General features: G+C 37.0%; 1 protein-coding gene across 9 annotated transcripts in view; it reads right to left on the bottom strand.

Annotated features, from left to right (window-relative positions):
• THSD4 (thrombospondin type 1 domain containing 4) overlaps positions 1-17,479 on the bottom strand; it is a 301,256-nt gene that overhangs the window by 29,829 nt on the left and 253,948 nt on the right. For all 9 annotated transcript variants that reach the window (XM_080608031.1, XM_080608030.1, XM_080608032.1 and 6 more), the window contains one exon: positions 2,297-2,472. In XM_080608031.1, the coding sequence (XP_080464157.1) occupies positions 2,297-2,472 (176 nt within the window). The remainder of the gene's footprint in view (positions 1-2,296; positions 2,473-17,479) is intronic.

Genomic DNA, 17,479 nt, shown 5'->3' on the forward strand with positions numbered 1-17,479 from the left:
AGGCTGCGTGCTGCACAACCCCATAGGAATTGACATGAGCATGCCTCCAAGTCAGTTCTTGTATTTTCACCTAAGCAGACAGGGATCATAAACCCTGAGCAAGATATAATCTTATGAATGCTTTTAAAACTGTTAGCAGCATACTCTGTTCTCAGCAGTTTTTTGTGCTGCTGAGAGTCTGGAAACACTCACACTAGAAATGTAAGGATGCCATCAGCTGCTAACTTCACTAGTTTATCTCTGATTACTTCAGAACTGCTTCTACGGCTTCTGCTGCTTTAAAAGTCCTAAATTCTTTGTGGGGATTGGTCAGGCAGATGCCTCGAAGTACTCTAACTTGAAATAAGTTTAAAACAAAAAACCAAACAAAGAACAACAAAACAAAACAAAACAAAACAAAACAATAATAATAATAATAATAAACCGCAAACAAACCCATGAAACACCAGAGCTTGCAGTAGTTCTCTGGTCCTGACAAACCACAGGCCAAAAAGAAAAGGGTCATGCTATGTACCTAGATATCTCTTTTCCTCCACATTTTGAAAGTGGAAAAAAAGACAGTATGATCTTAGGAAGAAGGAACAGAAAACCATTTGGAGCTCCCATCTGCAAATCTCTTCATTTTTCTACACAAAGAGTAAAGATTGAGACTACGGATGAAAATAGAATTGCATGATTCAGGAACCACAGGACAAAGACTGAAAAAAAGACATCCATATCCATATATGGCTGCAGATTTCAAACACATAAAAGAATTTGTGTCACACTGATGCTCAATTTTCTTTCAGCTAGCACTGTCCATATTTATCTTTCCAATTGTACTAAAAAATACAAAGACACTATTCTGTCAGCTAATAATGAATTATAATATCCCTCATATCTACAAGAAGCATCTCAGATAAGAGTCCAGTCAAATTAGATGTGACAATCCACAGTAGCAGCCCCAGAGCAAAGCTAATAAAGCTGTGTCCATCATACTAGCTTTATCATATTCATTGCAAAAGGGGGAGAAAAAAGAGACTAAGCATAAGCTGAAACATTAAGTTATTATATATTTAAGCTTAAGTCTTTTTATGATATTTCTTTGAAAATATCCGTTTAATGCATTTCTTGATTCTTTTCTCTCTGGGTTGTTGTGTATTAGGCATCTATCAGATGGCAATAAAAACTTCAAGAAAACCCCAGTTCACAGCATCATGTAAACACACCATGGCGCACATATATTTTATAAACCCAGAGTCTGCACTGCAGAGTCTAGGTACCCAGTCATTTAATCTTCCAGGTTTTAGCCAGTCTTACATTGCCACTAATCAGAAACTATCCAAAAAGAAGTAATGTTTGCATAATTATTATTTGTTTTAATAAGACATCACATAGCAGATGGGGAATGACTTTGCCAACATCTAACTTTTTCCATCTGAAGAATCAGGGTAGTTAGTATTTTTCTATGAAACAACACAGTACATTCACTTTTCCATCACTTACTGCACTTAATGGCAAAAAAGCCGTAGCTGGATGAAACAACCAGTATCACCATTCCATCTATTTTTTTCAACTATTGCATTTTCCTGTATGAAAAGTATAACCTCAAAGCACATTATTTGTTTTAGAATAAGTTATAATCAGGTCCAATTACATTTTTATTTCAATATGATGCAATAAAAACCTGTCCCTGTTTTTTTACTGAAGTAAAATTACTGAAGTAAATAGATTTTTCACTACAGTTCCCCAATCCTAGCCACAATTTGACTTCTCACTTACCTTATCTAACAGCTATTATATTTATAATCTTCATGTTACAGCTTCCTATTAAAGCTGTCCCACTTCAAATTACACGTTCTTTAGTTTTCTGGACCTACAGACCTATGTTTCTTTTACAGAAAACTGAGATGGTATCACTCTGTGAGAGGCCTCATCTGATTAGGTATTTGCTTCGGTTCACTGTAAAATTAAACTATTCCAAATTTGCTTGAGTACCAAAGTAACCAGAGAAAATCCAGTCCCCCCAAAATACCCACATCTGTATGCTTTACTTTCATTTTACTGAGCAATTAAAATTGGTTTTACTAGATCAGTAAAGTCAGAGAGAAAGGCTTCACTGATACTTAGATTTCCTAGGATCTGGAGCAAACTGGGGTTAACAGGACACAATAGTAAAATATCCAAAATACTGTTTCAATATTAAAGAAACAAAACAGTAACAAAGTATGGACAATGAATGCAATTACAGTGTCGCATGTTAACAACTAAAACAAATTTTCCATTAGGAAGATTAACCTAACTCCAGGAAACTTACATAGACATCAAGGACTTCATTTGTTGGACCATCAGCTAAAAATGACTCCCCTGCAGTGCTGGAGATTTCATTTGGGCGTTTATAAGTGAACATTGTCCCACCACCTTCATATCTTCCAGGTCGATCAATTGCCCAGTTTCCATTGATGATGGACCGTCCCGATCGACTCCGCAACGCTGTAGAGGATAGGGACAGAAACACAAGGACTTTGATCAGAGGAAATCACCTTCACGTACTGGTGTCCCTTCAAATTCCCAAACGTATGTTACACTGTTTTGTATTCTCTGATGTCAGGGGACAAAGTCGTGTGGCTGCTGAAAACAGAGTTAAATTCATAGTTATGAAAAAAAAAATCAAGTTTAGAAAGCTTTTCCTGAACACTCATAGTTTTATGCTTCAAGAAAAGAAAGAAAATTAAGAAGATAGCTTGGTAATCTTTTTCAGCAGTTTCTCAGAGGATGCCATGTGACTGAGCCAGCGGCATACACCGAGCACATGCAAATGCCAAGGAAGTAGTTTTTCTCACCTGCCTTTCCACTGAACCGACTATTTTACGAATTAGATACAATAGAATGCAGATACAGAAAACCACTACAATAGACAATGCAGAAGCACCAGACAATCAGTTTATGGACACATGAATGTCCTGGGTTGCCAAATATTCCAATTAGTCTTCGTGACGTTGTTTGGCTACTCTCTCCATTTCCTTTTCAAAACACTTTCTTTGCCAGAGCACCTGCAGAGCCCTTAGCTGCAGCACGGTGCGGAATGACAAGCTATCTGAAAATGCCATGAGGATCTCTTGCATAAGGAAAAGTGGCTTGTAAATCAGATACTAGGTGGGAAGCATAAAATCTGGATTCAATCACAGAATCATAGAATGGTTTGTCTTGGAAGGGACCTTTAAATATCATCTAGTCCACCCCCCAATTTCATTATTCTTTAGCACTCCTCTGTTGAAAGAAAACCTTTTGTATGAAGAGGAAGATTCTATAGTTACAAAGATGCAAACAAATATAAGCATACTGATTAAAAATCAATTATTAATACACAGCCTACATCGCAAATAGGGAAAGTAATTTTAAAATAAGGTTTGTAAATTCAAAGAGAATACTCTTCACACAATGCATCAAGAAGGCGTTGAGGTAAACACTTTAGTAAAATTCAAGAAAGGACTGGTAGATTTTTAAAAGATCTATACAAGTAAATAACTGCAAAGGAACACCCTGATATTTAAGGTTTGAACCTTATAATATCCTGTATATTAGGTTAAGGCCTCTAACTTGAGCAGATTATTTTTTATTTTCCAAATGCATATTCTTAACAGTATCTCATGAAATTTCACCAAATATCTGTTGGTCTCCACAAAATACATGGAACTCAACAAACTGCAGCTTAATCCACAGAACCATGCCTGTAACCCTACTAGAGGACTGAGCTGATATGCATGCCTAAAGAAAATATGGCACAGAAGGAATCAGAACAGAACGTTCCAGATGAAGGGACAGTGTCCTTTCTTGTTAAGTTGCACAGTTCAAAGTCTTTTTCCCCCATGGGAATAGTTGGTGCTGACTAAATTTGCATCACCTTGATGAAATTGTCTACAGAAGAAGACTGCTTAGTGTTTTTGAAAAATTTTGTAAATAGTGCTTAGATACAATCGTGTATCTATGCCTCTTGTAAGTCCTTATTGCTATTTGTTAATGAAAAAGCAATGGTTGGAAATGGAAGACTTTATCAGTCTTCGAGCATTAGCCAGTTGCAATCTTAAGTCATGCTTGTTATTTGAAGTCAGCTTGCTTTAGTTTGTCTTATAATATATGCAGAAAATGAGATATAATCTAACTACTCCTAATTGCAATTACATGGGTGTTATCAATCCTCTCTGCACTAAACTGACATAGCCATGCCTCTAGAGATGCTAACAACCCAGCAACCTACTTTTCAAAGTGGGGTAACAAATTATATGAGAAGAACATGTGTGCAATCTGCAAACTTTAAATATAAATAAATTTAATTGTTAGTAGTATCCCAGTTTGTACAAGAAAAAGTGTAAGATCAAATATTCTTTTTCTTAAAAGAGAAACATGGTAGTAACTGAACAGAATTGATTTTGAAGTAGATAAATTAATTTAAGACTTTATATTACTACAGTGCCTTCTCTCTATACTGTAAAGAATGTATCTGGTTTCATGGTTCTGGATAAAATGTACGATGTAGAAAGGTTAAAGATTAAAGCAGTTGGCTACAGCCACTCCTGAATCTGTACGAAGCCCTTCTTGCGGTCAGTCAAAATTGCCATCTTTACTTTCAGGAAATGAATGGGACTGTCCCTAGATCACTAGTCCCTATAAAAAGTCCTAATTGCTGAAGTTTCAGACTTTTATTTCTCCCTCTGCAAAATAAATCAGTGGATTTTAGCAGTTGCACAGAGTTGCACCCACACAAGCTCAAAAGGCATGAGTCATGGTGGAGAACTTTCTGCCTTTTTGGACTCTTTTTGGACTTTTTTGAAGGAAAGCAAAGTAATTCTGTATCATTCCCAAAATGGCACTAAAACAAGTGGCATAACCAAGAATTTGGTACGTGTGGCTCACAATAAAAATACTGGTCACAATTTTATTCAGTTCAAAAATTTAAATGGCATTAATGGCTAAGGATCAGATTCTGTAAAAATGTATTCACATATTTTGATTTTATTTATTTTTTCTAATGCTACATGTTTACTTTCCCAAGAGCTAACACTTGCTTCCCAGGTCTCATTTTCTTAACATTAATGAATTACCTCTGTCCTGTGGATATTACTTGAATTACTTTTTTTTTTTTCTTTTCTTTCCCTTCAGCCATGAAAATGGCATAATCATCATTCATATAGTGCTTGGAAGAAAAATTATGGCTCACCTATTACTGAATAGAGGTTAAATATGAGATCCATCCACACTTTACACACTATTTACGCTTGCTACATTTTAATTCAAACACTTGCAAAGTAATCTGTTACGAAAAATGTACTGGATACTAGTTATATATATATATATTTAATATTGAACACTTGCATTAAAAGCTATACTTTATGATCTGCATATTATTTCTAACTGCTGCTAAAGAAATAAAACAAATGAGTTATCAAGTGCTCAGAAATAAGAAAGAATGCTGGCTAAGATTAAATTGTTGTTAATAATGAAGCTGTAGAAAGATGGCTGTCTGGGAAACTGTAAGCCCACAAAACTTTCATTTCAAATCCATCATATGACAGGTCTGAAGATATAAATCCTCTCCATATAAAGAGAAAACGTACCTCTTTTATGTTGTGATCACCCTGCAGTTACCACCTCAACTCTGCCCCCTGAAGAATTTTTATGGTGTTAATATTTTTAGCTGAAGCATGAGAGAGTATGAAAAGCTTTGCCCTGGATTCCTCATGAGGAATTTTTCATTCCTTATACAGCCTATAGCTGATTTCATCTATTTTTTGTCTTGGATTAGCTTCTTAACTGAAACTGTGTTGTTTGCAGCGACCTTCAGTACTGCTTTGCACTAGAGAGGTGGAGTATTTCAGGCTACAAACTCTAAGCAACACTTCTGCTTGGGCTACCGTTCTATGGCAAAATCTCAATAGGCTATAAGTTAAGCCTTGCATTTCAAGTATCTGAAGAATACTAATTTCCTACAGTTCAGCTTACTGCTCTCCTTGCAAAGATGGTCTGCAGCTCCTGTCTTCCTGTTTATTGATTCTATGCAGCTTCCCCTGCAACTGCAAAAAACTTAGCAAGAGAAAATTTAAATCAAAGGTAGTTGATGAAGTGGTACTAAGGAGTGAGGCTCTGTAAACAATGACCTCATATCCACTCTCAAGGTCAGTATTTCTGGTTAGAAGTTGATGTTTGACGGTTTCTAACTGTAGCTTTTGTAATCCTGATTTACACTACACCATTGCAATCAGAAAAAAAAGGAAATAATTCAAATTTTCCAGTACTTCAAAGATAATTCCATTACTGTAATTCATTTTCCTGGCATTTTTCAATCTTGCCAGCTTTCTCAATTCTAGCTCATGACATGCTGAGTCTTCTTGAAACTCTGGCTTCTGAATGCTGGTAGCTACTTCATGATCTTGGATACACTTAAAAACAAAACAAAACAAAACAAAAAAACACCACGAAAAGGTTTGAACTAGAAAAGTATATGAAGATGTGAAATGAGCGTATGTAAAAATGAAGTAAAAAGAGCCCATTATTATTGTTGTGATCATCCAGCCAGCATCAAAACTTAATATAAAAGTTTTAACTCTGTAACAGCAAGTTAATAAGCTTATAAAGAAAAAAGGCAGTGTTCCTTAGCATTTACAAACCCATTTGTTCTGGGATAAATCAGTTACTATCTATTCCCTATTCCCAAAGGAAGAACACAGCAGAAGTCCCATTTGTGCTTCAGAAAAATGGAAATATCCTGATTCATATAACAATTTGATATATTTTGTAAACTTACTGCTGAATGACTCCTCTTTCTCTAACTGCTTCATACTGGAAAAGCTGGAGAGAAAAATGCTATGTGTGGGTCTAGTACCTAGCTAACTGCAGTAGATTTTCACCCAAAATCACAGTGTATAGGCAAAATACCAATTTTTAAAAAAAACAAACAAACATTTAAAAATAACTTCCCATCTCAAAAGAAACCTCTAAACCTGGCAGCAGTACTAATATTCAGAATAACATAGCATATTTATTTTCTGTCCTAAGGTCTTTATGTCTGGGAGAACAGTGTCCTAAATCCTACTTAATTGCTTTCCAAACCACATAGAGACTTCAGACAGACAGGACCAAAGTTATTTCCTGTATATTAAAACAATAATAAAGTGTCCCGAGTCAAACGGAGAGAAGCAGAAAAACAATAAAGCAAAAACATGGCTACCCAACAGCAATGGGAGCAGCACTCCAGCATGACGAGGGACTTGCAAGCTCTGATATGAACATGCACAATGCCCACATGGAAGAGCAGTTCTCTTCTGGGAGCTGACTGCGTGCTGGCAGATGAGGTCAGTGGGAAATAAAGTGAAGACTTGTGCTGCTGAAGTTAATTGCAAATGTCCCACTGGTAATTTATTCTAGGGGACCTTGACAAGCTGCAGACACACTCAATATTCAAGTCAAGGAGTGATAAAACATGGTAAAAAATAAGGCGATAAACTTCTGTAACAGAGGCAGCTAGAAAAGGTGAGTGGGTCGGACGTATGGCGCTCCAAAGCCACATTTGTTTTGCAGCTGCCAATTAAACCAAAGTGTCTTACAGCGAAAGTGTAGCAACTGTCTTATTTTTTACAACCCACCACAATGACTTTCACTTGACTTGCCACATTCAGAGCACATTTTTCATATTTTACTTCAATAAGCATTTAAAAGTTTTCTCTTGCCATTTAAGTTGAATTAATGTTTTAGAATGTTTTGGCTACACTCGTTTTCTTTAGAAGCTAGCAAGGCCTTCCCAGCATCTTCAGAGAAATTGCCCAGAAACAGCTGCAGCAAATAATATGACCACTTCTGAATAAGCACTATGATGAAAGAAGCAAAAGAAACACACAGCTTCTACTATTTATTTTTCATGTAGGAAAATTGGTTACATGGAGCTTTCAGAGACAAATCTAAAATATTTACATACTGGATTAAAAAAAAAAAAAAAAAAACAGGGCAGAATGGTGCATCTTGTACTACCAAACTGTAAAGATGCTCTTCAGTGAAATCACATGTGAAATAAAAAAGTTAGTTTCATGGTAAAAACTGAAAAACAGTGCATAAATTGGCAGTGTGAAATGTAATTGTGAGAGAGACTGGGAAAAGTCCAACAGCTGGACTGCATCGAGCTGCCCACTAACTCTGACCAGCACAAGTTTACAGCCTGCTGACCAGGTGCCATGCCGCAAGACTTCCAATATAACTCACTAAAATAACTCACTGCTTCTTAACGTGCACAGACTGTAAAACCACCTCTACAATAGTACTTGAAGACAACTTCAGATACAACTATTTGTTCTTTTTTTTCTTTTTTTTTTAATTTTAACTGCTCACTATTATAAAACATAGTGTGCTTTCATGGCTGTCAGACCTGCAGTACAGAATACACAATATATTTTACATAATTAAATAAACTTACCATATTTACCACAACCTAGAAATACCATAAGTCACAGTATACAGCAACTACATTACTTCCAATTCCTTCCAAGTTCCTTTACTTTTTGCTATTCATCTTGCTTGGCCACTTTTCTGCAATTCATCCGGAATAATTACTAAAAATACCACTGCCAGTTCTACTTCAGTTTCTGGGCAATTTCCTTTCCTGGATTTCGTGCCATCACCTAGTGCTGAGATGTTCAGAATTCAATTACTTTCAAGGACATAAATATATATAATGTTTTCAAAACACATTTGTTAAGGTAGTTCTTTAAGGCCTTCTCCTCCTGTCTTATTTATTTAATTTAACCTTGGTTTTAGTGAAAAATCATCTGACTAGTTTAAAATAGTTATGCTTCTCTGGGAATATTCTATAGTTTGAAAACCTTTTTTATTTTGTCTTTATGACTATGTTACAAGCAAATCCAACGCTAATGAATTAATAAAGCTAAACTACAAGGGCATTTTGTGCTTTGTCAGTTGTATGCTGTGATCAATCTACATTTCGATTCTGCATTATGCACTGAGATGTTTCAGCAACTTCAACAGCGCATTAATGGGACACAAATTATTGTCAACTTTTCCAAGCATTTGTTGCCTGAAGGAGAAGCACATTCTCCTGATTTTTCATTTTAGACTTTCTGACTAGCCTTTTGAGCTCCCTAGCTCAGTGTTAGAAGTGGTCTAAAACCAGACAACTGGTGGCTCTTTCTATACTATCTATGGCTGTACTAGGTATACTAGCTCAGCAAATAACAAAGCCAGACAATGAAATGGTTTGCTCTTGCTTTCAGAGCCTTAACATATCTGGTCTGATTCTGAAAAATGCTGATTGAATTTGAAATTTAATTGCATCAAAAATAGGACGTTGAAAATATTGTTTCATGAATGTCTGTTGCTTTCCTGAAAGAGCAGTGGCCACAAGTACTTCCCAAATTTGACACTGATACATAAATAGTTTTCATCCTGTCTCAGCCTTTTGTTGAACTTGCTACTTTTCAGTAGGTATTTCCCAAGTTTTCTTTATAATGGCAAGACAATTTGGTTCACTTGTATAATTTTCTTTTTTTTCTCTCTACACATCAGTTGATCAAAAAACGACTAAAGCAGCAGCAACAGTGAAGTGTCATACAAAAATACTGCTGTCAACACCAATTCTTTCTTTCATGACAGTTCTGAGTTTGTCCTCAGAGAGAGCAGTTTCATCTTGCTTTGAGTTCCTCATGTGCCTGTTCTCACAGCTCATCTCAGGCAACATCTCCAAGAAAAAAATCCTAATTTTTTCAACCTGCCAAAAGAAAATGGTACTTAGTTGCATAAAGGTAAAGGTTCCCAGTTAATTACTGTAAACAGAAATGCTCATTTTTTGCCATGGCAGCAATGAGTCATTTTCCCTTTGGAGTATTCATTAAACTGCTTAATTTTCCCCTGCTGATGCAGCTCCCTCTTCATTCAGTTATTTCTATTCCTTCACATTTCTGATTCCAAAAGCCATGCTGATGCATCAGCAACGAAAATGCTGGGGCAACAAAGCAGAAAATTAACTATTGATGCAATAAATTATACGGGCTTTGAGAAACAGAACTGATTTATCATATAGCCATATGTCTATTTCAGGCCCAGTCACTACAGCAGAATTCAGACTCAAGAGCTTTCAGTAAAATCTTCAAACAAATTTCAGACCTAATCTGCATGTTACAGAAGGGTATTCATCTTTTGCTTCTATCCAAAGAGGCCAGAATATCTCCTTATATTTTTTATAGGGTCTTTCCTGACACATACTGGTAACAGTCAACTGAAACAAAAACACATTAGCAAGTCTACTCTTCCTCTTTTCTACGTCTTTTTGATGAAATAAGAAGCAAAATGACTACACTATTCTCACACTTTAACCTCTGATACTCTGATGTGTGCAAGTTAATACAGAACATGCATACAGTGATATGGTGATTATATATGCAAGGCCAGTGACTTGTATGCTATACTAAATGTAGAATTTACTGTGTTTCTATGTCATGATTGCTTTCACATACATCATACTTAATCCTCCTGGGGAAAACTATGCAATACTGAAAATCCAAGGACTTTCTGAAAACAGACAAAAATAGTAGTGTTGACTGATCAGAGGATTTTTTTCAAAAAATCTTATACTCACCCAGCTACTAAGAAAGATGGTAAAAATACGTCTATATATGAGATGCAACTTTTGAAATAGGGTGTTCATGAAACAGATTAGATGATGCAAGTAGGAAGGGAAATTAAAGCAGAATTTCACCATTTGGGCAATTCTTCAATGGCAAGGTGAAAGCACTCCTCATTTCATCTTGGGTTTAATTTTCAATTTTTATTCTACTATCGCTTCTCCTTTTTAAAATTGAATTAAGAAAAAGACTTTTCACATTTTTCAAACAGGTGCCCTTAATTTTTGAACAACTGATAACTTCTAATACTACTAGTCATAAGTATAGAATTAATAATGTTTACACGATCGCCATGCTTTCCACAGGAAGTAAGTTCCATGGATGCAAGACTATCCAATGTTGAGATATGACTCTAAATAACTTACACTGAGGATACAATGAGTTTCTAAAAGGCTTTCTTATAGAACATACTAATATTTTACTTGGGAAGCAAATGAAAGAATAAGATGAAACAAGAGGAATGAGATTTATCTTCATACTAGTGTAATGCTTACTAGGTCTTTAGCACAAACCCCCACCCATTTAGTCCTCTTTAGCATGATATGCATTACTGAAGTCAGGAAAGCAGGCAGATGTTTTTAAAGCTATGTTGTTAACTACATATGCAAATACTGACGTGTGTCAGGATCCCAAAAACCACTAGCACAATTAAAGACATGACAATATGATTCTCCATCAAGGTTGTTTTGATTTCCAGTTTGCATCATAGTGAATGGAATATAATGACTATAAATCATAAGACAAATGGCATCACTCCTAAACACTGTCATTATAATTTATGAGTAGTCTGTTTCAGCACTTTATGCTTGAGGGAATGTAGGAGACGGGTTATCAAAAGGCCAACACAGTATTTGGTGAAGGTAAGAGTCACAATAGTTGAAAATAGAATCATAGAATCATTTAGGTTAGAAAAGATCCTTAAGATCATCAAGTACAACTATCAGCCTAACAGTACCAAGTCACTAAACCATGGCCCTAAGCACCACACCCACACACCTCTTAAGTACCTTCAAGGATGGGGACTCCACCACTTCCTTAGGCAGCCTGTTCAGTGCCTAACCACTGCCGTTTCCATAAAGAAAGGGCACTCCCCTCAGCCTCGTGTTCTCCAGACCAAGCAGCCCCAGTTCCTTTGCCTGCTCCTCAGAAGTTCTGCTTTACAGTCCCTCACAGCTTCGTTGCTCTTCTCTGAACACATTCCAGCAACTCAGTATCTTTTGTGTAGAGAGGGGCCCAAAACTGAACACAGTTGGAGGCAGATTTCCTATCATTCTGTTAATGAGCTAAACTAAAAGGCTTACACAATTAACCTACACAATAACAATACATGATAAAGAATGTTGATACTTTCTTTTAGTTTTACCTAGCAATAATCCTTAACTATCAATCTCAAATACATTTTTGCTAAGTTCTATTAAAATAATCCATAAAAATATCGTTCTCTCTTGACTTACACAGTTATTTCTCTGGAGTTGAAAGGACAGGAGGAAATGACCAAATTCCCAATTCTACAAAAGTCAGTGTAAATATTATGCAGCTTTCAATGGCATATAATTTTACCATTTTTCAGGTCTGTTCTGAAAATACTGCAGAGGAAGGACAGAAGGGCTCGCACAAAGGTAGAGTGAATGAAATGGGGAGAAGATAAAGAACAGCACTGAAGAATAGAGGAATGGAGTAGGAATTATGCATGTTTTGTATCTATGAAGAAAATATATGAAATGCAGATGTAGTTGCAAATCTGAAATTCTGTTTTAGAAATACACTACCTCAAAGTAACTGTTGTCATTCTGAATAGCTTAAGAATTGATCAGCAGTATCACACACGTGTAACTTGTAGTTGTGTTTTCTCATACTGTTATTTACACATCTCTAATTTCTTTCTTTAAAGAAGGCAGGGCATAACTAAGACTGAAGTTTATAAGAGGCCATCACAGAACTTCAGCTGTTATAAGGCTTCACAAGAATTACAGTATCTTTTCCCAATGAAAAAGCACGGTTTGAATTTTTAGCAGCATATTTTCTACCATACCTCAGTAATGTCAGGAAGTACTCCTTACTGGTAATAGCTGTAAACCAAGAATTAAGAAATAACAGCAATAAGAAATAACAAACAACATTCAGGACTGGAAACTTGTAGTCTCCAGGAGGGATACATTTCCAGTGCAGCCTGTGGTACTGTAACCATGCAACTTCCACAGAACCTACAGATTATGGTATTTGGCTAACTTGCATAATTTCAGTTAGAATCTGGTTCTTATATTTCAGAAGTTGACGGAACTGGCTGTTATTGTCTCTGAAAGTGATAGCTGAGCCTTCTGGCACAGCTCAGCTGCACATTAGTTAGTCCAGCATAGAAACTCAGCACACATTTGGCTCAAATCCTATGGGTGGATAAATACAATTGCATTATCTTCTAATCTAGACACCACTTCAGTCAGAATGGCCAGATTAGTAAAAGGCACATGTGCAAATATCCCATTCTTTTCTCCAGCTGGCATAATGAGAAATGTTTTGTAAGTCCTTGCACTCCTGACAATTGCCAAGAACTCAAATAGTTATGAGACAGCTAAGTGAAAACAGCAGATTGTGATATCTCTGGAGAAAAACTGCACTGTATCTCATGATAATCAAAAGTTGAAACAGAATTATAACCGCTTCTTTTGTTTGCTAAATAGTTTTAATTCCTAGCAATGAAAGCTGGAACTGATGAATATTTCTAAGCTGTTTTGAATTTCAAGTGGAATTTTTCAAGAATTTTGGATACATTGTGTGGTAAAGTTGAATACTGTAACTCAAAACACACAGTTATGCGAGCTGCAAAGCGTTCTTGGGTGCCCTAGTTTAGAAGCATCTTCCTCTGGCTCAACATCTGTCAGTCCTTCTCCCTTGGGAGCTTCTACACCACCTACTGTCTGATTGCCAGCAAGCCTGACAAAGGTGCTGAGTCTCAAACGCAATAATATTTGAACAAATGCAGACAACTGGATAGAGCGGAGATCCAAAGTAGTTTTGTCCTACTGAAAAGCAGGTAACAGCGGGGTCCAAAAGCCCTCTGTAACACCAGGCCAGCCAGCCGGCCTCTCAGCAGACGCAGAGATGAGAACCAGGCCCAGCATGCAGGGCAGGTCTGAACAGGGCGCTGGGCACAGAGACCGAAGTTACCACACTGAAGTGAGAGATCAGAGGGTGGGAGAAGATAGGCTTTGATTCATTCAGTGGCCATTACAGTACGGATACTGGACACAGCCCAGACCAGACAGACCTTGTTCTGCTGCCTGTGGAACTGGTTCAGCCCTGTAGAAATGTTAAATTCTTCACTTGTTCTCCCTTCCAATACAAGCTGACAACAACGTAGTAAATCTCGGTCTTCAGCTTAAAACAACACTGATTTATTACAGACCCTCCCGAGTATTTGGCTCTTAGCAAAGAAAAATAATACATACATCAGTGGAAGGGTGTCTCCATTTACCTGAGAACGCTTTGCCATAAGATGAATTCCTGGCACAATAAGCTGGGTGGACGGAGGAAAGCTGGAAATACAGCAAGTCAATTCAGCATTGGTATCCACTTTCTCATACACTATTTTCTGGCCACGAGGCTCAGGGCTGTTCTACATATGTTACTGTTTATGTCATCTCATAGGCAGTCAACACATTTGAACATAAAAAAAAAAAGATGCTCTGGGACTAAACTGATTTGACGTGTATTCAACAAAGCTATCAAACCATGTGATACACACAACTGACACATGGAGGGAAGCCCAGCAACCCATGGACATGGCAACAGTGGAAATCATCTCATTGTATTGATCAGTTTTATAGGTCCAAGAACAAGAAAGAATATGACTAAATTATTTCATGGAAAGCAGAGGTCTATGCCAAATACAAATCATTTCAGTGTATCACTTCTCATTCTATCATTGTTACTTATTCCTAAACTATAGAGCTAAGGAAGCAATTTTTTTCTCTGGTCAAACTTTAACCTCGTAGCATGGAAAATAGGAACTTGCAAGTTCTGAGTCCATCACTAAATAAGAACAGATAATTAATTGCAGTATTTTCTCTGCAGCATACATAAAGCAGTGGAGTCCAGATTCTGATTAGATAACAGAAGAAAATGATTTAAATATCATCAGTACAAACTATACAATTATTTTGCCATCAGGAACTACACTGAAGTTTTTTAAAGCTTATGTGGGAAACGTAATACAGAATATATGGCTAAATAACAGGAAAGCTGCTTTTTCCTTCCTTTACCAAGGAGTTGTTTATTTTCTCCCACCTACACTGTGCAGGTAGATCTCTTGCAAAGTGTTCTGCAGTTATGCTGTTAGTATGCCTCAAGTGTGATCTTCTAGACCTTCCACTTCCAGTCCTATAGGTCTCCTGGTCAATGCATAGAGCAGAGATTGTTACACACATGGACTAACGCAGACCCAGATTGTCCAGAGCAGCTAGGGGAATCTCAGTAGCAACAACGGGCTAAGCATGTGCTCCTGAGCCAGGAAACATGACCACAATGCATTTACCATGTTGAACACTAGGTATTCAACTTTTCAGAAACCAAATTCTTATTTCTCCTTTTTAACTGCACCTTAGAAAAGAAAAATATTATTTTTCTGTATGTCTCAGATTAATTTGGATTAAAGTTTGATAAACAGAATCTTCTCCAATAACACTTTTTCAGAAATATAAAAAATATCACTGAATCATAGAGTACTCTGGGATGGAAGGGACCCCACAAGGATCATCAAGTCCAACTCCTGGCTCCAGATGGGACTACCTAAAAATCACAGCATGTGTCTGAGGGTATTACCCAAACGCTTCTTGAGCTCCTACAGGCTCAGTGCCGTGACCACTGCCCTGGGGAAGCTGGGTCAGTGCCCGACCACCCTCTCGGTGAAGAACCTTTTCCTAACACCCAGTCTGCCCCTCCCCTACATCCTTCCAAGCCTACTCTAATACTGTACAACCAAAAAGTCTGGTGTTTTCTTTCAGTGTCTTGTGCTGTGTTTATCATGATTATTTAGAGCCCTCCTCTTGTTTAAACTTACAATTATATGACCTATCTTTTCTACGTTTCAGACAGCATTGTTCAGATTGCTTAGATTATTAGGGATTTTTTTATCACTTTTTCACTTTATACTTTTTAAAATGTATGTCTAGCTTGATACTCAGCTGGGAACATCTTACCCATATTTGCTATAAATGTATCTTCTTAGGAATGTTGCCTATGGGTCAAGAGCTTGTTAAACATCTTCCTCCCAAAAGTCACATAAACTAGCATTCTGTTACAAACAAACAGACAAAGCAACTAACTACTGCAATGAGAGGTTAAACACGTCTAAAAAATATCTCGTACTACGAAATGACAGCGTAAGTTTCTTAGCAGAGGACAAAGTTTTTAAGTTCTAAATGACCTGTCTCAATCTCATTTAAGATAAGAACAGAGGTTTTATCAGGGAGAAGGTGAATATAGGGAAACGAATCTTTTTAATCCAGACCTTTGTGGGCTAGACCATAATGACTACCATAAGTTAGACATTACATTCATAGGACTGGCCCAGGTTTGCAGGGCTGGGTTAGTTATAGAACAGTAAGGATTGAAGTTGAGATACGTTCATTCATTAAAGCTACTGAGTCATGTGTATTTTAAAAAATGCGTAAGTTCAAATAAATTATATGAACCCAAGAAGTCTTTATCGGCGATGATTATTACTAATCCAAGGAAGGAGCAATCCAGAGATATCTATTTCATGACTTTTGATAAATATGTAAATTGAGATTAAAATTCATCCTAGCAATTTAAAGAACACATTGGTAGAGTGAGATTCTGTTTGATTGGGTTTTGGTATTTCCCATTATTCTTCCTTTCAATTTGCAACTACTTTGCTTTCTCCGCTCCTTTTGTTTCTTCATTTTCTCATTTTTAAATTCTATGACTAGCTGCCAAAAATTTAAACTAAAGCACAAACCCTGCCCACCCCATCCAAAGAAACCAAAACCAGCTGATCCAATAACAGTATTTTTTCCACTCAAGCCAACAAAATCATTGCATACATCTGCAGTGACAGGCTCTTCTGCTGAAAAAAAAAAAAAGAAAAGTTAAAGACATGGAATAATACTGGAAACCACTGCAATATAAATAGTGTACTGGCTGAGCAACACACATAACGGCTTTCACTGGCATAACACACATTGCCAAAAAGCAGCAAATACCGTTCTCTGAACAGAAAAGTTCCCTGATGCTCACTACTGCTGCCCAGCTAATCAGCTAGTGGAGTTTCTGTGAAAGGCAAAGTTCAACACTTATTTCAAATACATCATCCAAGCACACCATTTCTTCCCAATTCTAACTGCATTATGTGAAGAGAAAGACTGTGAGGCTCTGAAATGCCTTTTTCAGTCATGGAGAAATGATGGACGCTCGGAGCCTCAGCAAAACTGAGCTCAGTGTTAATCACTCTGGGACACAGATGTCTATCATCACTCTGAGTATGGCAGGAAGCTTGTACTTTATCCAGCAACTGATTCTGTAAGCAGCAAAGGATCGTCGGTGCCCAGATTCACAATCAATAATGTTTTCCAATGCTTATTCAGGCAGGGTGGGAATATTAAAGCAGCAGAAACAGGGCAACACACAACTGGATTAGATTTCTAGAGGATGAAGATCTTCTGTATGTATTGCCCAAACTCTGCAGTTTCTCTTTTTGTGTGTGTTTTTGTACATACATGCATACATACAGGCATGGGAGCCGGTAATATATGCATGATAAAACCTGTTCAAAGACAAAAACAAAATTACTGCTTCCTGAG

The sequence above is a fragment of the Anser brachyrhynchus genome (genome assembly GCF_964034855.1).
Source record: "Anser brachyrhynchus genome assembly, chromosome: 11".
NCBI lineage: Eukaryota > Metazoa > Chordata > Aves > Anseriformes > Anatidae > Anser > Anser brachyrhynchus.